Raw genomic sequence first — 26,261 nt, 5'->3', positions numbered from 1 at the left:
TGAGAGTGGTGAGAGCCTGGAATAGGTTGTCCAGGGAGGTGGTTGAGGCCCCATCCCTGGAGGTGTTTAAGGCCAGGCTGGATGAGGCTCTGGCCAGCCTGATGTAGTGTGAGGTGTCCCTGCCCATGGCAGGGGGTTGGAACTAGATGATCCTTGTGGACCTTCTAATCCTGACTGATTCTATGATTCTATGATTCTAAACTGAAATAAAAATACTGATTTCTGTTCTTGCTGCCTTTGTTGACCAGAGCCCATCCAGCAGACATTGTCTATTGCCCCTTACTGGTCATCAACCAGCTCTGTCCTAATTGAAGTCTCTAATTCTGCTGTCTGCAGACATGCCATCCTTCAGGAGATGGTTCAGACCTGCCATACAGAGTGCTCTCTTACTCACACTCTTTTACTAGCCTGGACATCTGTAGTTTGGCTTCCAACAACTTCTATATTGCTTGGCATGTGATACCAGTAGTGCCTCTCACAAACTGGTTCTCCAAGCAGCTGCCCATAGACCTTATGTAATATTGAGCTAGCAAGTTCTGCCTGCTTGGTCTCAGCAAGACCAAGGGAACTACTATGCACAAAGGTGACCTCAGTCCAAAGTTTCTGAGCCTCCTGCCATGTTCCAGGGCTTGCCCAAAGCTTGTTGTGATTAAGACAGTCTTTTTCCATGTCTGGTACATGGGAAACTCCAGCAGCAAGAATATCTGCTTCTTAATCATTCTTCAACTTTTGAGATGCTTGAACCCAAGTCTTCCTGGAATTCATTTGTCAACATATACATCCTCACCAGACAGTCTGACTAATCCAATTCCAGGTTTGTGGGTTTTTTGTGTGGGTTTTTTTGTTTGGTTGGTTTTGGTTTTTGGAGGGTTTTTTTTGGTTTATCAAATAAACATCTTTCTCTACACTGGCATATGCACTAAATTCTCTTAGTCTCATCTTTCTGCTGCTCAGTCACTACGGTCCTCTCAGAAACAGCATTTCAACCTAATGCAAATTTCCATCGTGGGAATATTATGTAATCTTTTAAATTTTGGGCTTTTTTTACACCAAAGAGTATTAAGAGTGTATAATGCAATTCTAAATAAAAGTAACATTAATGCCTCATTAAGACAGCTGAAAAAATTAATGGCTGTTTAGTAAGCTACAGTCAAGATATTTTTTCTTCAAAGAATCCTTACAAATACTATTTTGGATGCAGTTTGTCACCACTTTATATGGGCAAAAAAAATGAACAGCTGTACTCTTCATGGTATTTTTCCCCTCCAATTTCAGTATCCCATTAAAATGTTTACAGCATTTCCAAACACCTTTCATTTAAATCCATTATGATTTCCTTACCCTTGTTATAAAGTTAAGGAAGTACCTTGAATGTGGTTCTTTGCAGTTAAGTACCTTGCACTCAGTTATGCTGCAAGAACAGCTGTTTCTCCTTCCTCCCATTTGAACAGTTTATTAAAAGTTATTGTAGACAGCCAGTCAGGACTATAAGCTCTGTCAGGCAGGCTAAACCTGCACAGGCACAAAATAGTATCTAAGGAAAAAAGTCAGCTTTTAAACAATCTCATGGCTTTCATGTTCTGTATCCAAAAACTTACCCAGGTGCAATTGCCGAGGCAGTCCAGACTCCTAGCACATCCAGGTTGGCAAATGTTATCAGGTTGTGTTTTGTTTTGGAGTCGGTCCAGAAAAGCATTATTTACCCTTCAAATACAACAACAACAAAAAATGAAGGTAACTGAGGAGTTCACCATTTTTTGAAATTTAACATTTCATTGAGTGGCTTTCCCTACTCCCAGTTCAATAACCATCTTCCTGTGTTTTTCAAGCCTGTGCTGCATACCCATGGGTTGGCATAAGATAGGGTGGGCTTCATTTTCAATTCACTAGGTGCACCCTTATCCTCTGATTAGTCTGTTGTGAATAAAAGGCATACCTCAGCTGCTATGAGAAATGCACCCAGATTCTCAGTAGAAAGATGACCTGCATACCACCACACACCTTATCAGGGTGGCTAGCTACTTTGACAATTCACCTCAGGCAGCCTTTCAGCTTTCAGTACAGAAGGAGTGTTTCTAGAAATATTAATTTCCTAATGCCAATCAAAAGCCCCCACTTAAGCTTGTTACTAATACAGACAGCTTGTGTGGCTGACAACTTCCCCTACCATCCAGCCCTGCAATCAGCTCTAGCATTTTCTTGTATTGCTTTAGCAACCTGGAAAGCATGCACAAAACCAAATACGTTTTTCCTCGATTTGTTTTAAACGTTTTCAAACCTTCTGAAAACTGTTTCTTTCCCCCCTCCTATTAATCCTAAGGACTGACACACATGCTTAGATGTGACTGCTGCTTTAATGCTTTGTAGTGCTATTGGTAAGAATGATGTAAAATATTTGATGTAAAAGATACTGGATTATTTCTGTCTAGGGACATGAGATGGACTGAATAGAAAATCCTTCATTAACTTCTATGGGTAATTATCTCAATATCTTTTCTAGAAAAAAAAAAAGAAATGAAAATAGTATGCAGAGTGGTTGCCTACAGAAGAAATTTTCTTTTTAATATTTCTCTAATGATCTAAAAAAAAAAACAACCCAAAAAAATTGGTGGTTTTATTTTTGAGCCTGAGCATTATTTCTTTTTACCATCAGAAAACAAAGGTGAGACTGAAGCTGTGCTTCCAGATAATGGGAAGTTAGTTACATGACAGAAGTGCAAGAATATAACTGCTGAGGACAAAGAGGGCGCAGCAGTGGGGCATAGCCTGGGGTGTGAAGCAATGCTGCTGCAGAAGGCCTTGCTCCACTGCAGCTTCTGCCTGTATCAATATTGAAACCCAGGTGGGTTTAGCTCTGCCTGTTAACCTCAGTGACAGTCAACCACAAAACCTGGCATGGGCCAGGTAGCCCATTCTAAAAGAAAGTAAAAATAAAAAGAGAGGGAGATTAGATAGATAGATAGATAGATAGATAGATAGATAGATAGATAGATAGATAGATAGATAGGCAGGTAGGTAGGTATCACAGTATATTAGAGGTTGGAGGGGACCTCAAGAGATCATCAGGTCCAACCTCCCCTGCCAGAGCAGGATCACTTAGGGTAGTCCACACAGGAATGCATCCAGATGGGTTTGGAAAGTCTCCAAAGAAGGAGACTCCACAACCTCCCTGGGGAGCCTGTTCCAGTGCTCCCTCACCCTCACTGTAAAGAAGTTTCTCCTCATGTTGAGGTGAAATCTTCTATGTTCTAGTTTGAACCCATTGTTCCTTGTCTTATCACTGTGAACCACTGAAAAGAGCCTGGCCCCCTCCACTTGACACCCACTCAGATATTTATAGACATTGATCAGATCCCCTCTCAGTCTTCTCTTCTTCAGACTTAATAGCCTAAATAGGAGGGAGGGAGGGAGAGAGGGAGGAAGGGAGAGAAAGATAGGTAGATAGATAGGTAGGTAGATAGATAGAAGGCAGACAGATAGATAAAATGCTTCCCTTCTGAAACTATTGTACTGGCAGTTACCCATGAAACTACCAATAGTTTCTACCCTGTGCTGATAGGATATAAAGTGAACAAGGCACTCTGGGTCATAGTGCATTACAGCGAGCAGTTGTAATGATGCATATTAGTGGCTCATTTGAAAGCAAAGTTAAACCCGAGGCAAGGTCAGGGATCCCCATTGCAATTTTTATCTAAAGCATGAATGCTTGCAATTTTGAAACCCTTTCCAGGTAGGAATTCCATTAATGTGTACTCTGCATTTGTGCATTCTTGCATCATACCTCCTCTGTTCATTTTGAAGTGCTCTTGTCCTGGCTTCCTCTTCCTGCTTTTGTTTAAATTTTATTAATTCAGCCTGAGAATGATAAAAGGGAAAAAAAAAGCCAAACATAAACAAACCGCCCAAAATTACTTTTCATTAACATGCCTATGTTGCAAATCCAGTTAATTCCACATGGTTTTAACTTCTGCTAGAGCCACCTGTCATTCTGAGAACCTCTCTCGACAGAATTTTATTTACATGATAGCACAATATTAAAAGCTGAACTAATTTTTCTGCTCAGCATTGCACTGGATGAGTTTTGTTTATGCCTTAAAAAGTGGGAATTTACAGGATACTGACATCTGTAGTCTTACATTTAAGGGGGCATGTCAGACACCAGTCTGCTTCCCTTTGCCCCCAAATCATGGGTTTGAATTTCCCTATGGGTCCAGGAGGGAAGACATCTTAAGTCATCTAGCAGGAGCAGGCACAGTTGTCGCTCTTGTATGGTACAAAGCAGATATACCCTTTGCCTCCTGCCTCCATGGAGTGCAAGGAGAAGATGAAAATGGGAGTACATGGTGTGGTGTGGTGTGTCATCTCCAGCTCCCTGGGACTCCTCTAAGGGCAAATGATACCTGTTGGTGTAGTGAAAGTGTGTGCAAGCTCCCAGCATTGCAGGAGCCCACCATCTTTGCATAACATAAGATTGTCAAAGGGAATTATTTTCAGAGGAGAGTTTGCTTGTGCAATTTTAGCCAGGACTGAGAAGGAAACACAGCTTGTATGACTCTGCTCTGTATGTGTGCTTCTCTGCCTCTTGGCTCCCTGCAACACACCCAAAAATTGAAGATGCAGATTTTTCTGCAAAGAGAATTTGGCTGGCAAGATGAGGGGGAAGGGATAGGAACAGACTCATCTTTCACATTTTCCATAGCAACTGAGGAGCAGTAGGAATAGGAACTAAAATAAAATGATGCCTTTAGATAAAAGCTTCAATAACTAAACGGAACCACAAAAGCATTTTTTGTTAAAATCAATTTAAGTGAAACTTTAAATAAAAACTATGCAATAAATGTATGAAGAAAATCAATAAGTGCGAATATGCTATGTATCAATATTTGTCTAACCCTAAAAGAAGAAATAGGATTAAGAAATAAAAAAGCCAACCTTAATTTTCACTGTTTTAAATAACTATTCAACCTGAAAATTAAAACTCACTATCTGACTTTCCAGTATGCTGAGTCCTCTCTTGGAGTAACGTTCTGAAATATATTGTGTGTATATGATGTGGTGTTCAAAGTGTTCTGAAAATTTCTAAATCAAGCAAGGCATACTAAAACCTGTTCTGAAAAGAGGAACTGACAATACCTACACATTTTACAGCTACACTGTGCTGGGAGGTACATACAAGACAGAATTCACAATGACTTTAATAAATATTAGTTTGAAGTAGCAACAAGCCAACATATATCTGAGGGACAATTACTGGAGGCTTTCAAATACGTATTATTTACAGTAGGTTTGCCAGTACTGCATTACCCTGTGCCATAGGTAGCAGCAACTGTGCAGGCAAGGAGCGCTTGGGACCATGCACTTAGCAAGAGCAGCCTTCTTAGCAAGGTGTGGAAACTGGTGAAGAATCTAAAGCTCTACATGAGTCTCTTAAACGAGACGCACAAAGAAGGGGCATGGTAAAAAGTAGGGGCATGGTAAAAAGTAGGGGCATGGTAATTTGCATCTGTAGTTACTTTCTCTGTGGAAGAATCGTCTAAAGAATACCACAGCTACCAGCCTTACACCCATCAGGGCTGCTTTTCAAAAATTCTTGCTCTGGAGAGTTCCTGGCAATAAGCACACACCTGATGGGAAAGGAATTGAAAGCTTCCCTTTTCCCTCTCCTTTTGTCTTCAGCGTCCTGGTTACTAGAATACTTTGAAATGAGGACATTTATCCCCAGCATTTAAAGAAATACATCCATGAGAAGGGATGAGTTTTTTGTCCAGCTCTAGTAGCAACTCACTGCATGGAATATGTTATGGCTACAATTCTGCTGCTGAGGAGGTAGCCTTCTTGGCCACCTGGGCACACTGCTGGCTCACATTCTGCTGGCTTCTGAAGAGCACCTCCAGGTCTTTCTCTGCTGGTCAGCTTTCCAGTCACTTTTCCCCAAGCCTGCAGCATTGCATGGGGTTGTGACAACACAAGTGCCGTGTTGAACCTCATTCAGTTGGCCTTGGACCATTAATCCAGCCTAATCAGATACCACTATAGAGCCTTCCTCCTCTCACACAGGTCAATGCTCCCTCCCAACTTGGTGTCATCTGCAAAGTTATTGAGGGTGTAGCGAATCCTTGAGTGCTTCCACATCCCTATTTGGGAAGGCAGGGCACATGAGCCTTGGTTCTTTAGAAAGAGGCTATTTGGAGTCTGAGATCACCATGAATATCTCAGCAAGATTACTTCTGCGCAAGAGAGAAGAAATTGGGTGCCGTGGTCAAAAATTCTCTGCACAGTTGTTCAAATGGAGGGGCAACCAGGAGCTGGGCATCCAGACACAAATAGCCTTGAACACAGAAGATAATTGTCCAAATTTTGCAGCTTGGCTCATCTCTCTCACAATATTTGAAAACACTGACTGAATCACTTTTGCTGAAGAGAAGCTCTGTGCATAGGCTACAAGTAATCAATGTATTTAATTGGTTTCACAGCATGCAAAAATGATACAATATGCAAACTGTTAATGTCTAATTACCTTCCTCCGTTGTTCTTGCTTCATTTCCTCTAATCTTCTGTTTTCTTCCTCTCGAAGAGCTTGCTTGTAAGTATGGCTTCTCATCTATTGTTCAGCAGAGAATATAAACATATTGGGCTGTGTGTAGGGGGGCAATATCCCAAACCTTATTCCCAAATTGTTATATAGGTAATTAACAAAACAGAAATGGTTGAGTAATTCCAGTTACTTAAAAAACAGATTATGCTCAAAACTAAAATTTAAACAAGAAAGGGTCTAGAGCCTCTCAGTCATTTGGTTTGGCTGAATGTCCACCCACACAACAACCAGGCAGCTACAACACATGCTGTTCTGTATCCTTGTGATAAGCATGAAGATACCTTTGGCAGTCAGAAACACAATCAGCATATAAGATAGTGAGATGGGGCATTCTGGGAGGAAATAAAATTACTGAAAATATTACCAAGACAACAAAGCAGAATAGAGGCCTGGTAACGGAGGTGAGCCCAGGGTAATTTGTGGGAAGGCAGTACCTGAAGGAGGCCAACAAGAAAGCTGGAGAGGAACTTTATTACAGGCATATAGTGATACAGGCATATAGTGGCTTTATCTGAAAGAAGGTAGATTTTGATCAGATGTTAGGAAGAAGTCCTTCACTGTGAGGGTGCTGAGGCACTGGAACAGATTGCCCAGAGAAACTGTGGATGTCCCATCCCTGGAAGTATTTAAGGTCAAGTTGGATGGGGGCTTTGAGCCACAGTGTTCAGTGGAAGGTTTACCTGCTCATGGCAGGGGGGCTGGAACTAGATGTTCTTTAAGGTCCCTTCCAGTGCAAACCAGTTTACGATTTGTAGAGGTAGTGAAACAGAAGCTAAGAGATCAAATCTGCTGTATTATTTGTGTAGCAGCCAAGAGAACTGAAAACTTGGACTGAACACAATGAATAATGCATCCAACCATGTCATAAGTTTTCATTGCAATAACGAACCCTGGTCTTTCATAAGTTGCAGCTGTTAGTAAAGAGCCAGTCTACCATCAGAATCTTAGAGGATCCCTTGATCTTATATACAGGAACTTATACTGTAAAGTCTTTGAGCAGGGACATAGTGTAGCACACCAGAAAATGAGCCAGCATAATTTAATACAAGAAGCATGTAGGTTTGACTTTAGTGAGGAATTTGTTGTAGGTCTACACAATGTTCTTGAAACTTGATATATGTGTGCAGAATGACACCATTAAAACAACAGGCACATAATTTGCTCAAAAGGCTGAATAGAGAGAAAGCAATTATTAATAGCTCAATTTTGAGCTGGGAGGAGTTGTTACATGTGTCCAGGGAGACTCATTCTGGGTCCAATACTATTCATTACTCTCCGTAATGGCTTGGAGAATTGTGTGGAGTGTATGTTAATCAAGTTGGAAGACAATAAAAATCTACACAGGATTGGCAACACTTTGAAAGACAGGATTAAAGTTAATTATGAGCTTGATTAAATAAGCGGGCAAAAAGTCACCAATGACAGTCACTCCAAAGAAGTTAAATGTCTTCATGCACATCAAGTAATGTTTGACACTGATGTTTGAACTAGGTGTGCTAAATTAACATCACTATCAAAGAAATTATGTGAGGAAAAGAAATTGATCAAAATTACATTATCCCAAATATTTTTTGGAACATGAAATTTAAATTTAAAAAGTCACATGTATTATCATGCATGTCAGGTGCTTCCTCAGCTTATCACACTTCACTAGTTCAAATGCATTGTTCTTCAATCTTTTAATTACTCCTGACAAAGGATAGGTTCAAGATAACATCAAAATTAGAGTACAAGTTTTCCCTCAGGTTTAGCATTTTGGTACTATGCCAAGCTTATTTAGATAACAACTTATTGGTTATGTGCTTGGCATTCCTCACACACAGCACAGAGGCTGTGCCTGCAGACCATAGGCCTATAGACTGTATCTCCTCCAACCTGGTTCAGAAGACATTTTGCTGACTGCGTTGCTGCATTATAAGCAAGTGATTAATTGATTCACAAAGCTATAGAAATGCTGTCATGCAAAAGACATCTAGAATATCAAACAGTATAAAGGAAGAGTACAGATAAACTATGTATCTGATTTGCTTGTATACCAGTGAAGCCAGAGATGAACTCTGTAATTTTGCAAAACTTATTAAGAAACCCCTGAAAAACTGGAATAAGAGTTCTGGGTATCACAGTATCACAGTATATTAGAGGTTGGAAGGGATCTCCAGAGATCATCAGGTCCAACCCCCCAGCCAGAGCAGGATCACTTAGAATAGTCCACACAGGAACGCATCCAGGTGGGTTTGGAAAGTCTCTAGAGAAGGAGACTCCACAACCCCCCTGGACATCCTGTTCCAGCTCTCCATCAGCCTCACTGTAAAGAAGTTTCTCCTCATGTTGAGGTGAAATCTTCTATGTTCTAGTCTGAACCCATTGTTCCTTGTCTTTATCACTGTGAACCACTGAAAAGAGCCTGGCCCCCTCCACTTGACACCCACCCCTCAGATATTTATAGGTATTGATCAGATCCCCTCTCAGTCTTCTCTTCTCCAGACTAAACAGCCCCAGGAATCTCAGTCTCTCTTCATAGGGGAGATGATCAAGTCCCCTAATCATCCTCGTGGCTCTCTGTTGGATTCTCTCCAGCAGGTCTCTGTCTCTCTTGAACTGGGGAGCCCAAAACTGGACACAGTATTCCAGGTGTGGTCTTACCAGGGCAGAGTAGAGAGGTAGAAGAACTTCCCTCGACCTGCTGGACACACCTTTCTTGATACATCCCAGGATCCCATTGGCTCTCTTGGCCACAGGAGCACATTGTTGTTCCATGGAGAACTTGCTGTCCACCAGCACTCCAAGGTCTTTCTCTGTGGAGCTGCTTTCCAGCAGGACAGCCCCTACACTGTGCTGGTGCCTGTTGCTATTTTTCCCCAGATGCAGGACCCTGCACTTGTCCTTATTAAACTTCATGAGATTTGCCTGCACCCAGCTCTCCAGCCTGTCCAGGTCATGTTGGATGGCTGCACAGCCTGACAGGTGTCAGCCAACCCCCCCAGTTTTGTATCATCAGTGAACTTGCTGAGGGTACTCTCAATGCCCTCATCCAGGTCGTTGAGAAAGATATTGAACAAAACCCTAGGGGATACCACTTGCCAAGTTGACTCTGTGCCACTGATGATGACCCTCTGAACTCTGTTGTGGCAACAGTTTTCAATCCACCTCCTTCTTGCCTTTTTGAAGACTGGAGTGACATTTGCTTTCTTCCAGCACACATGGTGCACACAGGTAGGTGAAGTAGAAAGCAAAACTGAAAGCAGGACCTGCACACCTAATTCAGTGCTCATACATCCACCCACTTTTGCATAGATATGACAACACCACATCAATATGCTGAAATTCAAGTCTGTCCTAGGGTCATGATCTCACTTGTCTTCACAGTTCTATGTTCACACCATAGGAATGGCTGCAGAACTGAGTGTTCCCTTCCCAAGAATGAGTTCCCTACAGCTTGTAGTGTCAGATGCTTCATGAGGGAGGTAGAAGTGGTTTCAAGACATCTTTTCACAAGGGCTTATCATTTTACAAAGACTTTTTACAGGGATGAATTGGAAGAGGGAGATTTAGACTGGAGATTAGGAAGAAATTCTTTGTAGTGAGGGTGGTGAGACACTGGAGTAGGTTGCCCAGGGACGCTGTAGGTGCCCCCTCCCTGGAGGTGTTCAAGGCCAGTTTGGATTGGGCCTTGTGCAACCTGGTCTAAGTGAAAGGTGTCCCTGCCCATGGCAGAGGAGTGGAACTAGATGATCTTTAAGGTCCCTTCCAACCCAAAACATCTTGTGAATCTATGAATCCTGTGAAACTTTCCTCCCTTCCCATAGCCCTTAATTTTGCTTGTCCACCCAGGACTAGAAAAGACAGTCCAAAAACCACTCCCCTGCAACTGACCTTCTGCCCAGCAATGCTGAGGAGAAGGTGGCTCCTTCAAGCCATATAGAAATATATATATTAAAAAAAAAAAAATATATATATATATGCCCACATGTGATAAGACTTCTTCAGAGTTTCCAGACACACAAAATGTTCTGAGGAATCAAAGGGGTAAGAAGCTTATTTTCAATATCATCTTCCCTTCTCATTCAAGAAAAACTAGAGACAAAACAAACCCGATGCAATTTCTATAACAAGAGGATTTGCACATTTCCAAGGCTTCCAAGGAAATATGGAGGTAAAACTTTCCCTCCTTTTACTCAGCTGCTGTTGTTCAAGGTTGTATACAGCAAGGACTGCCCATACTGGATAATTCCACATTTCTGCTAAGGCCTATTGCTTGTAATGACAATTTCTGTCCACTTGGCTGCCTGCTCTCTGCCTTCCTTCAATTACAAACCTCCCTAAAGGAGAAAACCTTCTATCTCAGAGTTAACACTCTCCACAGCAAATTTTTGCATCAGTAGGAAGGTTTGGTTTAGGCAGGGAGAGACTAATCATATGTGAAAAAGCCTTTTTGAGGCAATTAGAATAATGAAACTTGAGCAATACCTTATCTATTTCCTAATTACATTGATACTTATGAGACTCATTCAAACTGAGACAAAGTCCCCAAGCAGCCTATGAAATCATTTTTAGGATGCAGTGAGAAATAAGCTTATCTTCTGACCAGATTTTCAATGCAGTAAAGCATCCACTGACATGAACTGGTTGAGATTTCATAAAAGCTTGCCACCAACAGATGGGTATAGAGCACATTTAAGATTCTGATCTGACCTTGGAATATAAATCTGCATCTCATTTATCAGAGAGAGATCTGAGAGTCATAAAGGCAGTCCCTTACTATGTAGGATAGTCTGCCAGTCTGTAACAGACCAGGCAATCTCATTCAGAAAGACTCCTTGGTACTCACTCAGTTATGTCTAGACAATTAAGCTTAGTTATAGTATTCTAATATTTTGCTATTGACAGCACCTGGAAAGATGACAGAAAACATAGCACATGCCACAGTTTTGCTTACCCATGCTGTAGACTCTTGGCCATGATTAGCAATCTGACAGGAATCTCTCTTTGGCAAACCCAAGTCCAATCTGTTCAATAATTCACTGGTTTTGCTACGAAGAAATCCAATCCAAATAGAATTGTTAGTGCTTCCATAAACATAAATACAGCTTTTTATTCCACCCTTGGAATGTAGCCTAGACATTTTATCATATGACTGCTGAAAAACATCACAGGTGGAACAAAAGGTTGTGGAGAAAGACAGAATGAAATGAGACAGAGGATACAGAACCTATATTGTGGTTATTTGCTGGGAGGAATTTTTAAGCAAGCAATTATTGTCATTTGCATATTTGGGGTTTACAGTGGATATGCTTTCCTTATTTTAAAGCTTCTAAGAAGCAGACTTGCATACCATTGGACTTCATCAGGATGCAAGTGCTTCACTGAATTGTTGCCAATTCTTCTACTGGATCTAAAAATCTCAGGTAAGCAATTTAAAAGATTATTTAGGGAATTTTCCTTCATGATGAATACAATGCAGCCTTACAATGGATTACTTAAGCAGAAAGACTTCGAAGCATTTTGTAGCACTGAAAAAAAAAAAAAAGAATGTTTGGTTTTAGTTGAAACAGAATTGCACAACATTGTCATTTCTTATTTTGTCAAAGGCAATTTTATTTTTCCAATCACATCCCTTATAAACCAGATTTTCAAAGTAGCATCACTTTGCTTTCAGTTTCAACGAAATACAGCTAAAAAAAGTCACAAGGAACAACACAAGTACATGTAAAGAACAGGAGTTTCAGTGTTGTGATCAAGAAAGAGTTTCCTAACCTTTCTTGATCAGGCATATGTCCCGGGCATACCTATTCAAGTCTCTGCTCAGGAACAGAGTTAGAGGAAAGTGACAATTTTATTTCTTATACAGCTTTTGAAAGCATGAAAATATTTAAGTGAGAGCAGAAAAGTGCTTCAAGAGGCATTCAATACAAAGATTTACTCTGCTAGCAAGACAACCAGCTAGCTCTGTAGGGGAGAAGATGCTACTACCAAAGACAGCTACTTAACCTCGGAGAAAAAGCCTTGGCTGCTGAAGAGTGATGATGACTAACTGCTGAAACAGACTACAAAGTGTATTTTCATCCTTCACTCCATGATCTGAAATGGTGAGTAGATTTGTTTTTTGAAAATGTCCTGCTAGTCAGTGGATATATTGAGGATCAGAGGGGGAAAAGAACAAGAACCCACAAGTTCTTCTCTGCTGCTCTACACAAGGTGCAGAATACTTGCTCAAGCTGTAGCAAGCCATGCTTTCAGAGTCTCAGCATCCCAGTTTGTTCTATTACCTGAACAGTTAACATGGACCTCAGCCAACACAAAATACAGAAAGAACCTTGTAAAACAAGATTCCCTGATCTACAAAGCATTTGTATATTGTGGTTAAATAAATTAATAGTCTTCTTACCCAAATGTTAAATATACAAATTGTTTCCATGAAAGATGAATTGTCAAGTGATGAGACCACACAGAATAATTTTGGGAACTCGAAGTTTTAAACTGCAGATTTTGTGTTTCTCTACCTGTGCTGAGATAGCTGAAATAAAAATTTATTTCTACACCAGAAAGACTAAGAAATCCTACAGAAAGTCTGTAATCTACTTGAGAAGGCTGAAGCTCTGCAAAGAAATATCTGGCAACTTGAGGATATACCTGGATGTCCTACTTCCTTATGACTGACAAAATGACGTGAGGTATGTGGAAATTCTCATTGTTTGATTAAAATGGTGTGGAGGGTTAAGACACTGCATTTCCCAGATCAGCACAACGATAGATAAAAAGCTAGCTCAGTTTTGGTTTTAGAAAAGACAATTACAAGAGTGGAAGTAAATGGAGTTTCTCAGCAAGACTGTGCACTGCCTTTGAATATAGAAAACCCCTTATCACACCAAATTCAGTAATACATGAATAAAGTGTTCCTATCATGAGAAAGGGACTCAGGTTTCCAAACCTAACTAAAGACCAACACAATCAAGTCCGTCATACATGTTCATTCATTGCTCATCATCTCTGTGGAAACCCACTAATGCACTTGGAGTTGCCAGACTGTCAAAATATTGTCTGAATGGTATTTTTCATAATATTAAACCTATAGTCACAACTCAAATCATAGCATAAGCCATGCTGCAGGGAAAGAGGGAAGTAGGAGAGATGACAGTTCAATTAATGTTCCAGAGAGGAAAGCATTAACTCCAGAAGGAAATCAGCATATCAAAGTGTCCATAGGTATTCCACATTTGGAGAGCTGGAGCAACATCTCACTTGCTAAAACGTCAAGGACTAATCAGAGAAGCTAATAAAATGTCTTCCTCTAATGTTAAGCAAAGAGGAGCATGAGATGAAGAAATTCATTTGAATACAGAAGCATCCTGATACCCTCCAAAAATAGCTATGCAAAAGGATATTTAAAATTTAGTCAAACCAAGAAGATAGCATCCTCCTAACAGGCTGCTAACCTCAACATTAAGTACCCCTAAGCATCAGCCTGAAAGGAAGAGAGCTGTTCAGAAGGTCTGGTTAAGCTGGAGCAATCTTAGGAGGGTATTTTGTCTTTCTCAACAGTCCTGTTTCCCATTACACTGCTGGGAACAACCTTTTGCTCTTCTAATTAAAATAGGTTACTTCCATACTGGTATGTTTAAAAGTTCAGGAAAATACGCATAGGGTTGGAAGGGACCACAAGGATCATCTAGTTCCAACTAGATGCCCAGATTCCCACTAGGGTGAGATCATGGAGTGGCTATAAAAGCCCGAGTGAGCCTAGGTTCTTCTGGCCTATTTAAGCAGTTTCCATGCTCTAACAGGCTCACCAGCCGTGGCAGCTGAGAAGCAGAAAGCTCCACAGTTGACTTCAGCATACAGCTGTGGAAGATCTGAAGACCCACAACTGATATTTAGACCTGAGGTCTGAAATCCTGTGCAGAATAAGGTCTTTAGTTTTGTGGGTCACTTGGTCTTAACTGCTGTTATACCTAAAAGGCAAACAGAAGAGCCTGTTCTGTAAAGGGTTCATCCTTAGAGAAATGAACAAGGATGCAGACTCAGGCTCAGCATCTTCCTCCAGCCAGAGTCACACAGCACCACTTGCAAAGCTTTTCATTTGAGACTATTCCTCTCGGAACAAAAACGTCAAGAAAATAATTTTTCGGCCAGCACATGAAGTTCTTGGCTTTCAGTCTGTTTTACAGACTAACATTAAAAACACATCAATTAAAAAGGCTTCTTGAGACCTTCATTACTCCTTCCCAAAGAAACCAGTGGCATTTAATTCTTTAGCTTTAATTTATGGATATTGAAATGCCAGGATACAGAAAAATATACCTGCTTTTATGCCAGTGCTTTTGAAAAAAAAAGAAAAAAAACAGCACAATACTTTTGCATATATCATAGATCTATTTCTCTTCACAATTTTTTAAAGATAATGGCCACTCTTATTACTACTGAAAACAAGACAGCTTCTGAAGTTCCTGTTTTCTAAAGCTGCAGGATCTCCAGCATTACAATTCTGCTCTAATGAAAGATTGCAAGTATTTTTAAGAACCACTCAAAACCAGTAATAATAATAATAATAATAATAATAATAATAATAATAATAATAATAATAAAGAATCCCAAGCCAGGTAAATCATTAGGAATAAGTTCTTCACCATGAGGGTGGTGAGACGTTGGAACACATTGCCCAGGCAGGTAGTGGAAGCCTCGTTCCTGGAGGTTTTTAAGGCCAGGCTGAATGTGGCTCTGAGCAACCTAATCTAGTGTGAGGTGTCCCTGCCCATGGCAGGGGGGTGGAACTAGATGATCCTTGAGGTCCCTTCCAACCCTAACAATTCTATGATTCTGTGATTATGACCATTTCAGACAGGAGACAATGTGAGTCATCACTAAGACAACAGAAGTAGCATCTAGTGCTGAATGACACGAACATGTCAGCTTCCAAATTCATTGTCAGTAAGTGATGCCAAAGCAGTAAAGCAGTATTTCACCATTTTCTTCCAATTAACCCGGAAAACTAAGAACCATACATAATGTATATGAGTTAGCTTCACACATGTGCTCAGAAATTTCACAGTGTATTTGTAAACAATAGCAAGATTCCTCCTCTCAAAGGCAAAACCCCAAATGAAGCTTCAGTCAGGCAGCATACTTTTGCAGCATCAGTCAGCATATCTACACTTCTCCCCACTGCAATGAATTTAATTGGCTAAGCATAAGCTTCTGCAGGAATTAAGATCAGTTGCTTAACACTACCAAAGCTTATCCAAAAGTAAAGCTGCTCTTCATTTTAGTAAGGTACAGGGTGGGTGTGTTCTTACTCATGCACCTAAGTGCTGCAGCAGATCACTGACCAATTACAATTGGATTAGGGGTCTTTATTTTGCTCCTTCTCCCTGTTGTCCAAGCTCACGGGTCAAGGACAACTGATCTTACTGCTAGACTGAAGACAGAAGGCATTCAGTACCTCAGCCTTTTCCTCATCCTTGGTCACTATGTTTCCCTTCACACCCAATAAAGTAGAGAGATTCAGCTCAGTCCTCCTTCTGTTGTTAATATGTTTATAGAAACATTTTTAATTGTCTTTTATGGCAGTAGCCAGATAAATCTCTAGCTGGGCTTTGGCCCTTCTAACTTTCCCCCGGCACATCCTCACAACATCTTTGTAGTCTCCCTGAGCAACCTGCTCCTTCCATGGGCTATAGAATTTCTTTTTCTTCCTGAGTTCCAGACAAAACTCAGTTTATCCAGTTCAGCTTTCTTCCCTGCTGGCTTGCCTTACTGTGCACTGGGACAGCTTGCTCCTGCATCGTAAATGTTTTTCCTTTGAAGAATTTCCAGCCTTCTTGGAATCCTTTGTCCTTCAGAACTGCTTCCAAGCAACTTTGTCAACCAGTCTCCTAAACAGGTCAAAGACTGCCTGTTAGAAATCCAAGGTGGCAGTTCTACTGACCCCTCCTCTTACTTCCCCAAGAATTAAAAACTTTACTATTTCATGATCACTATGCCCAAGACGGCCTCTAACCTTCACACCACCCACAAGGTGTTCTCTCTTAGCAAATAACAGGTCTAACAAGGAGGAGCCTTCTCTATTTGGTTCCCTCATCAGCTGTCTCAGGAAGTTATCTTCCACACACTCCAGAAACCTCCTGGACTATTTCCTCTCTGCTGTACTGTATTTTCAGCAGACATTTGGTAAGTTGAAGTGCCCCATGAGAACAAGTAGTAATGATTGTGAGACCTCTTCCATCTGCTTACAGAATGTATTTTCTCCCTCTTCATCCTGACTGGGTGGTCCGTAACAGACTCCCATCATTATATCTGCCTTGTTCACCTTCTTTCTGATTCTTACTCATAAACACCCAATCTTATCATCACCATCATTAAGCTCAAGACAGTCATAACACTCCTTAACAAACAGGGCCAGCCCACTGTCTCTCCTTCCTTGCCTATTCCTTCTGAAGAGTTTATAGCCATGCATTGCAGTATTCCAGCCCTGTGAATCATCCCACCATGTTTCTATGATAGTAGCTCTATCACAGTTGACACATACCAAGCTTAATGCTGTACTCAGACTTCACTGAGAGTAATGCACAAGCATACTAAGGGCTTGGACAAATCTAATGATAGTGATTAAAACTGTGCTCTTTGACTCATAGGCTTTCTTGTCTATAAGTTTTTAAGCATGTGCTCCTGTTGTTGGGGGGATAAGAACAAAAAATGGGGCATTAGTTCATTTTAGGTATAAGGCTTCAAGAAAGTATAAAAATAGGTTAAAAAAAAAAAAAAAAGGTAACTCTCAGCAGAATTATTTTCATCTCTTCCCACCCACACCCAAAACTAATCTTTCCTGTCAACCCACTTGCTTTTTTTTTTTTTTTTGTTTTGTTTTCCTGACTGGATGAAATAATGAAGCTAGGCTATTTTTCTCCTCCCATCAACTCTTTCAATATTCTTGGAAGTTATTTTAGACATCAAGTTTCATTTATTATCTAAAGTAATAAGCACAAATCCAGTTTTAAGGAAAATGCAGTTTTGTATAAGTCTGTTGCATAGATCTTCCATTCTGTGTGCTCCATCTGCATGTGCAATCTGCTTCTATATTTTCAGCCAGCTTGCATGGGCAGATTAATGCGCACAATTAGAAAGCAACCTCACAGGCGTTCAATAAACTGCCTTCATTATTACACTCAAGAGAGTCCCTTTGGATGTCTATAAAAGCCTAGTTTTCTGCCTGTTAGTTAAATAATTGACAATGCTTAAAATAATCAGGAGCAAATGAAGAAAACGAAGACCATTGTGGTGAAAAGCAAACAAAAGATTCTCAAGGCTGCAAAGCCTTTTTGTGCAAGCCCTCTTTCGTTCTCTCTAGCAATGTGTATTAAAAGTCTGGTCAGGTTTACATTTGCACTTCTGTGGGGAAAATTTGTTACCAGCTTGCTGTTTGAACCACACATCACAGGGGACTGGAAACTGGCAAGGACACTAGTATTTATCCTGTAAAAAACAGATAAATAAATAAAAATTCTGGTTTGATTCAGGTTTTATTTCCTTGCGTTTTATGACTTTTGAGAAAACTGGTTTGGCAGGAGAGTGTATATGAGCTTGGTTTGGTGAACTTCCTGCATTGTGTTTGGAATATGTGCTTACAGGCACTCTGGCAAATTCTGAGCTCCAAATTCTGAGCGGAATATATTGAGTGCACACATGTCCCCAAGTGCAGCAGTGCCAGGAATTTTTAGAGTACAACCTTCACAAAAACAGAGGCATGAATATGTAACAAAGGGAAAGATGGAGTGATGCAACAGCCATCACATACTCTTAAAAATAAACTCTATGTGCTAGACTGCTTTTCCCATTCCATAAATAGGCAGATACCTATTAGAAACACAGTGGACCACATGCAACACTACAGGTTCTGGGAAGTTGAATTAAGATTAAATATAAGCACCTTACTAGGGAGCTGGGCTAAAACCTTATGGTGAGATAAGCTACAGTTCAGGCAAAGATTCATATAACCTGCAGAGCAAGCCACAGACAACAGCAAGTCATGAACTGGCCATCCCTCATTACTGTGTAAAAGACATTTTCTGTGTCCTATAAAAAGAGAAATGTCTGGAAAAGTCCAGAGCCAGACATAGAATCATAGAATCATAAAATAAGTCAGGGTTGGAAGGGACCAGAAGGATCATCTAGTTCCAATCCTCCTGCCATGGGCAGGGACACCTCACACTAGATCAGGCTGGGGAGCATCTAAACTCTTATTCATTCTCATTTGGAGAGATAGACACTCAGTCCTTTCCTTACAAGGATTAGCAATTGTAAAGTATGGACGTAGCAAGCATGCATTATCTTTCAATGCACTCTGACAGAAACACGGTCTACCACACACTACCTTGTAAAATGCATCCAAAGCACTGTTACTCAGAAAGAAGGACTCCATTAAGGTAAGTGGTGTAAGTAGTTTTCAGCAGAAAATTGCATACCTACTCCTTAAAGTGTGCATACATGCTCCTTAAAGTATGTATACATACTCCTTAAAGTGTGTATGTACTCCATCTGGCATACGCAGAGGCAGAACCACAGAAACACAAATAAATCCCTCAAGTGTTTCTCTTATGTTAGTAAAAACCATAGCTGTCCTCCCATGCAGCAGCTCCCCACAGCTACTCTAGGAGATACCTTGTGAGTTTTGTCCACTTTAGTTATCTAATAGATCTTGAGTTCACCTGTGTTAGGGGAGCATCTCATCCCAAAAGAAAGAAGCTTGCAGACTTGTCTACAGCACCCTGCATTTATGTCTAGACCTCATTCTCAAAACATGCAAACACGTACTCAAGCAACAGTGATAACAGATACAGCTGACTTCCAAGGGCCAGTTGTACAAGAGGGAGGAAATAACTGTATTCTGCAGACAGTGGACAAGGCTGCAGACATTGTTTCCTTTTGGCATTCACTTACTTTTTCTTACACCCTTTGAAAGGAGATTTCAGTGAGAAATTCTTCTTTTTAAGTGACAGGAATTTAATAAGAACAACGAACTTCTGGGCAGCATCATACTTTATTGTCAGAGTATGTTAATGACGTGAGAACCTTAAGTGCATTTCCTTATCAAACCACTTCATAGGGCTGTACCACCTGGAGGCGGATACAGCTTGAGGTGGTGATCAATTTTAAAAGGTTTCCCAGTTAATGAGACTGCTGGTAGGCATTGATCTGCTCAGAAAAATTGTGGTGTTGCAGCTACAGATGCTTACAGAGGACAGACTAACAAGGGAGCTTATCTTTTGAAATGGCTCCACAGACCGTGACTTTGCAGAGGTCATTGCTTCATATGCAGCACATGACCCTCCTTCCCCTCTCTCGCAGCAAGCAGGGAAGGAGATCAAAATTCTCCAGCAGAGACAGCAAGAAAAGGGGCACAACCTCATATTTTCTCTCTTTGCCTCTAGAAATAAGGTCTTAGACGATGGAAGTAACGAGTCACTCATTTTTGCATACTAGGCAAAACCACATTGTTAAATACCAAGCACTTTTATGTGAGCACGTCTCTAACAACCAGCAGTACTTCAATGGAGATACTTTAGATCCAAGATGTTGCATTATTCCTGAACGTTGTACTTCATAATGCCAAAGTATCATAGCAATGCAACCTCAGCAATATCTGGTGGTAAAGACTTCTTTTCCTCTTTCCCATCATAGGACTCCTTCAGACTAGGAAAGGCACTAGTGTCACTCTGCACTGTAGCACAGGATGTTTACTGCTTATGTAAAACTGCATTCACTGTAGGTAGGCTTTCAGCTCACTTCCTCCGGGTACATTATCTACAGGGCCCTCCTGCTGTATGTTCAATACACAGGACACACAAATAATCTTCTAATAGCTGAATATAACCTTGAGGAACGGAGCTCATGTTCAGCTGCATCTGTCCATTTGGTTTCCTAAGATGACACCAGCTAAATGCTCACAAGGCTTTCCTAGATCAGTGGACAGAACAGCTGCCAGCCAGTCTCCTTCTCAGTGCCCAGGAAACCTGAGCTGCTGTATCACCTAGGGACCAACTGGCTGCTCACATGAAGGTGTTTCAGAGGGTTCGGGCCTGCTTTTGACAGAACTGAGCTTACTTTTAATGGAAAAAGAGCTAATCATCAGAATTCACTTTACCCTAAGCAAAAAAGGCACAGAAAGGGGAGGTGAGGGAAAGGAAAAGAAATGCCTCTCTTCATAATTGAATAAGCCTTAAGAGAAAAACAAAACAAAACAAACCAACCAAACAAAACAAACCAACCAAACAAAAAAACCCCAACAAAACCCAATATATTAAATGAGAAGATAAGAACCCTGACAATCCCCTCAAGTAAAAAGCAAGTCACATAACTGAGGCCCCTGCACTGGAAAGATCTGATGAGGTTGTTGTTAAGTTAGGCTCAAAGAGCATGCAGGGGTCTAGTCTGTCAGAAACAGGCAGGGTCTTCAGAAATCTTAAAGAGTCAAGGTGTGTGTGAACATTGGGACACATTGAGACAAACAGTAGACAAACAACAGGTAAAATACCAGTATATAGGGACAAACACTGGCAGTGTATTTAAGGAAAGGGTTGTATTTAAAGCAAAATGGGAAGCAATAAAAAGACCAGAAAGTCTGAAATTAGTGAGAGAGTACTATAATATCTATACAGAAGAGAACATAATCTAGGCAAATGAAGGAAGTGGAGCTACTAGCGTGGGACAAAAGTGACTCCTTTGAAGGTCACAGAGGAGGAAAGAGCAATCAATCATGCTAAGAACACAGGTGAGTAATTTCAGGAGCTAAAGATAAAAAAGGTAAAGGTGACTAATCAGCATTGTGTGTGAATTATGTGACAGAATTGGCTTGGATCAGTTAGGGCAGAGTGAACTGGCAAGCTAGGAACTACACTGCCAATGGAATTAATTATATCAGGAGTTAAGTCATATCTAATTCTGACATTAAGGAAGCATTCGTGGAAGATCTCTTCGCAGTAGATCTCTACATTTAAGCTGTAGAGCTATGATAAATAAATCCTTGTTATTTCCATGTAGGTTAGATTTCTTTAGTGGTCACTAAAATAAATTAGATCCTGTCGCAATAATTAGTCCAGAACTGAACGATCACATATTGATTCAGAGAAAAAAAGAACAAAGTTGTCCTATAATTCACAGTTTTCATTTCAAAGTGTATGTTTTGACAAACTAAGATAAACCTACTGAGTCAAATTTCTCACAGAATAAAGTATGGAGAAGGCTTGAAATATTTCACAGAACCACATAGTAGTTGAGGTTGGAAGGGACATCAGGAGGTCAACCTGCCCGAGCTTCTGCTCAGGCAGGGCTGCCTAGAGCCAAATGTCCAGAACTTTTTAATATCTCCAAAGATAGAGACTCCTCCACCTCCCTGGGCAACCTGTGCCCATGCTCAGTCACTCTCACAGTGAAAAAAGTGTTTCCTAATATTCTGAAGGTATCTCCTGTGCTGCAGTTTGCCCCCATTGCTTCTTGTGCTGGAGTTAAAAGTTTCAAGTCTAAAAGTGAGAAAAGAGTAAGCCAAACCTTTCCTTAGCCTTACAGCAGACAAAGGCAAACAAATAAAACAAAACAAAAAAGGAAAATAAGAAAAAGAAAAAAGAAAATTAAAAAAGGAAAAGAAAAAGGAAAAGGAAAAGAAAAAGGAAAAGGAAAAGGAAAAGGAAAAGGAAAAGGAAAAGGAAAAGGAAAAGGAAAAGGAAAAGGAAAAGGAAAAGGAAAAGGAAAAGGAAAAGGAAAAGGAAAAGGAAAAGGAAAAGGAAAAGGAAAAGGAAAAGGAAAAGGAAAAGAAAAAGAAAAAGAAAAAGAAAAAGAAAAAGAAAAAGAAGAAAAAGAAAAAGAAAAAGAAGAAAAAGAAAAAGAAAAAGAAAAAGAAAAAGAAAAAGAAAAAGAAAAAGAAAAAGAAAAAGAAAAAGAAAAAGAAAAAGAAAAAGAAAAAGAAAAAGAAAAAGAAAAAGAAAAAGAGAAAAAGAAAAAGAAAAAGAAAAAGAAAAAGAAAAAGAAAAAGAAAAAGAAAAAGAAAAAGAAAAAGAAAAAGAAAAAGAAAAAGAAAAAGAAAAAGAAAAAGAAAAAAAGAAAAAGAAAAAAGAAAAAAGAAAAAGACAAGCAGCTGAGGAATTTCAGGTAATAAATTTCAAATTTTACTTACTGATTTTCAAAGAACATCTCTCTTCTTTGCATTTCTTCTTGTCTTTTTTTAGCTTCGAGCCTCTCTGCCTACAGCATTAAAACCAGGAAAACATACTTGAGATTTCCAGTAAGCCACAAACAAACGATTATTTCAAGTATGTCAATATTCGGGTTTTTTTTTTTTTTTTTTACTATCAGCAGTTGGGTTCAGAAGTGACACCATTTCAAATTTAAAAGTATTCAGACATGATCAAATAGCCTTCAGTCAAGAGACTCATCTGAGAAAGAGAAAACCACACTGTGCTCCTGGCAGACCCATCTATTCTGATAAAGGGTCTCGTGAGCTTTCACAGTTCCCATGCCACAGCGCTGCTGGGGCCATCTCTTGTGGTATAACTGATGCAATGCTGGTCCTTTTAAGAAGGCAGAGGACATGAACCACTGCATCAAAGCAGATGCTAGTCCTGTAGCACTGAAAGCACACAGACATGGGTACCTGTAGCTCTGTACATAGCCCCGTGGCCTTCAGGAGCACTAGGTACTGGTCAGTTAAATACAAGCTAAGACAGATGAAAATGGGAGACACTTGTACTTAACCAGTGTTATTTCTGCTTCAGATACCATGTCCAGTGCAAGAGTCAGCCAATACAAACACCTGACAGACAAAACTCTGAAAACTGGGCACCACACAAGTGATTAAGCTCTTTAATATAAAATTGCACATAATTTCCCGCAGAGGGGCCTTATGGGAGCTTATAAGCTGCCCTCCCACCCCACAAGTAAAGTTTTATTCAAGTAAAATAAAACTTAAAATAAAGGAGAAACCAGAGAAATCACTGCAACAGCAGTATGCAGCAAAAGCTAAATTCCAGTTAAAAAGAGGCCAGCTAATTGTTGGGGTTTTTTTTTGACACACAGGTTGTAGGTAGGTCCAGTGGGAAGAGCAGTCAAAAGGCAGTTCTGTGTATTAAAAGCACAAATCATAAGTGCCAAACTTATGGGATTTCAGAGATTTCAGCCCTGCTATCTTTTGAGCACAGGCTCTCTTACTGCATTTGGTGGGGGGATGCACCAAGAGCTCCTACTTGAGGATTACAATGGCCAGCATGTTGAGCAAACTGCAACTTCAGATTGTCACTCTGCTTGTTGTCCACCCCCAAAATGATAACAGTAATCATCTAAATGAATTGTCCTGGAAATTTCAGGCAATACCTTGCAGAGATGAAAAGGGAGCTGTAGATGGAAATTGCCTGTTTGGTCAAAGCCCCAAATCAGGGAGAGAGCATTGCACCTGGGTGGAGGTATTATGCAGGGGGGGAGGGTGTAAGGGGGAAAGTGTTGCTAAGAACAGGGCTGCAATCACCACCCCCATAATTTTCTTCCCGTCCTGCAATCAATAAGCTTTCAGAAAAATTACAATTCTACTGGCAGTTACTCAATTACTTGGCCTTCATTTTTTTCAAGGTAGGTATTTTTTAATTGGATGAAGAATGACTGTCTGGAAAGAATTTGCAAAACAAGTATAAATTCCTCCTAGGCATGTATTGGATCACGAAAAAAAATCCTGTCAGATGTCTGCAGATAGGAAAGAACCACTATGCTGTGTAATGATGTAAACTGTTAGAAGGCAAAACACTTTGTAGTTGTTATTTGGAAAAAGGCAAAGGGAAAATAAACAAAAGGAGGAAGACAGATCTCTGAACAAGATATCCCATTACTCAGTCCTTTGGCATGCTAAGACAGTGGCAGAATGTATGAAGTACTGATACAATTAAAAAAATAAAGTAAGGAATATTGCCTCACAATATGGATAAATTTTGATAGTGTTCAGGGGATATCTTGTTTGCTCCCAATCCCTCCATCCAGAGACAGATATCTTAGGCAAAACACTCCCAACCATCTGTGCAACTAAACAATTCATAAGAAAAGAAAGGGAAGAGGAAAAAAAGGAAATCTGATGGGATCTATTATTGTCAAAGGTGATGTTGATAACCTCAATACATCAGCAATAGCTTGCAGGCTTTTCCCCACCACTGCCTAACACTGCAAGTTGATGGCTTCAGCCTCTGAAAAAGCATTCAGTGTGGATCCACCATCATACTGCAAGGCTCCTGGAAGTTTAAATCCAAAGCCCAGTGGAGTTTCTGTGGTCTAGCTCCTAGCTAGAATAACGTAAGTGATATTAACTCTGATAAATACAATTCTTCAATATCACCTCCGTTTCCCACTAGATAAAAAAAGGAAGAAATACCCTACAGCTACTCTTCCACCAGAATGGCACCTGAAGAAAACTCCAGCATAATGAAATAATTTTCCTGTGGCTTGCATGGCTATTTTCTACTCTGGAACTTTATCCTGGGACCCCTTCTTAGGACACGTACAAATGACAGGCAGCAGGACTGAGACATTCTCTACCTAATGACAATCTATCAGTAGACATTGCCAAAGCACTCCACACTCCACATTTGGCATGGTCTTCACAAATAAAGCCAAGAGTGAAACAGCTGTGATATTGAAGGTAAACATGCTGAAAAGCATCAACAGAAGGTCTGTAAAGTGCCTGGTTTTAACAAATTCCTGAAAAAGGCCGTTTGTGCTGATTAAGACAGTCCAGTTAAAGAGCACATGATTTAATAAAGAATAAAATGAAATTACACTTTATTCTAAACAGGACAGTATCTAAAGATGGCAAGACTGTTACTTTATCATGCAAGAGCAAAAGAAAGCTGCATGCAGTGTAATTGCACTGAGCCTCTTTACTTCAAATCTTTTGAACCTCTTACTATTTGATCAGGATTTAGAATACACAAGGAAAGGCTAAAGGCAAGGTAACAGGAAAAGAGACTGAATGACAACAGAATATCCAGGGCACTGAAGTTATGCTATTTTGTGTGCAGCACAAATGCAGAACACTTAAAAACAAGAAGCCAAATATCAGCCACTTGTTCATTTTCCTGGGAACTTTGACAGTCCTTTCACCTTTCTGGTCAAAAACTGTAATGTGAAGAGCTGCCAGATACTCAAGTGCAGACTGCTGCTACTAATGAGTAAGTAATAATAATAATGATGATGATGATGATGATGCTATTTCCCATGTACTCCCACACTTCAGATCAGACACACATCACAGTACTAGTGACAAATGCAGGAACAGAGACTCCCCTGTCAAAGTTTCAAAGTCATTTCAAAAGTATCTCAGTGAGCACTCAGAGATCTCTAGTTTAGAAAAATATCTAAACTCATGCAGCCCAGGGCTATTCCATAAACAAATCAAAGCAGCCCGAGAACAAGCTGCCTGACATGAGGTTCACAGGATCTCAAATCCCATTCACTGCTGCACACAGAGACTCAAAAGACAGTTCACACAAACTGGTCCTGTGGAACATGGAATGAGGGGGAAGGATACACTCTTCTTCTCTCTGGGACCTAGAGAGAGACAAAGTAGATGCCAAGATACTCCAGCATTTAACTCCATGGTTGATTAAAGAATGATGAAGACAGGCAGGAGGACTCATAAAGGTGGTAA

At 40.3% G+C, this 26,261-nt stretch overlaps 1 protein-coding gene across 1 annotated transcript in view; it reads right to left on the bottom strand.

The window, feature by feature from the left end:
- The window catches only part of EPSTI1 (epithelial stromal interaction 1), a 55,689-nt gene that overhangs the window by 7,136 nt on the left and 22,292 nt on the right, over positions 1 to 26,261 (bottom strand). Inside the window, exons 6-10 of the mRNA XM_054399908.1 lie at positions 22,755 to 22,822; positions 11,532 to 11,625; positions 6,518 to 6,601; positions 3,782 to 3,855; positions 1,599 to 1,704 (exon numbers count right to left, since the gene is read on the bottom strand). Coding sequence (XP_054255883.1) covers positions 1,599 to 1,704; positions 3,782 to 3,855; positions 6,518 to 6,601; positions 11,532 to 11,625; positions 22,755 to 22,822 — 426 coding nt within the window. The remainder of the gene's footprint in view (positions 1 to 1,598; positions 1,705 to 3,781; positions 3,856 to 6,517; positions 6,602 to 11,531; positions 11,626 to 22,754; positions 22,823 to 26,261) is intronic.

This window comes from Indicator indicator, chromosome 1, assembly GCF_027791375.1.
Source record: "Indicator indicator isolate 239-I01 chromosome 1, UM_Iind_1.1, whole genome shotgun sequence".
NCBI classification, from domain to species: Eukaryota; Metazoa; Chordata; class Aves; order Piciformes; family Indicatoridae; genus Indicator; species Indicator indicator.
Note: the sequence above shows the minus strand (reverse complement) of the source record. Positions and strands in the feature narration are given on the sequence as shown.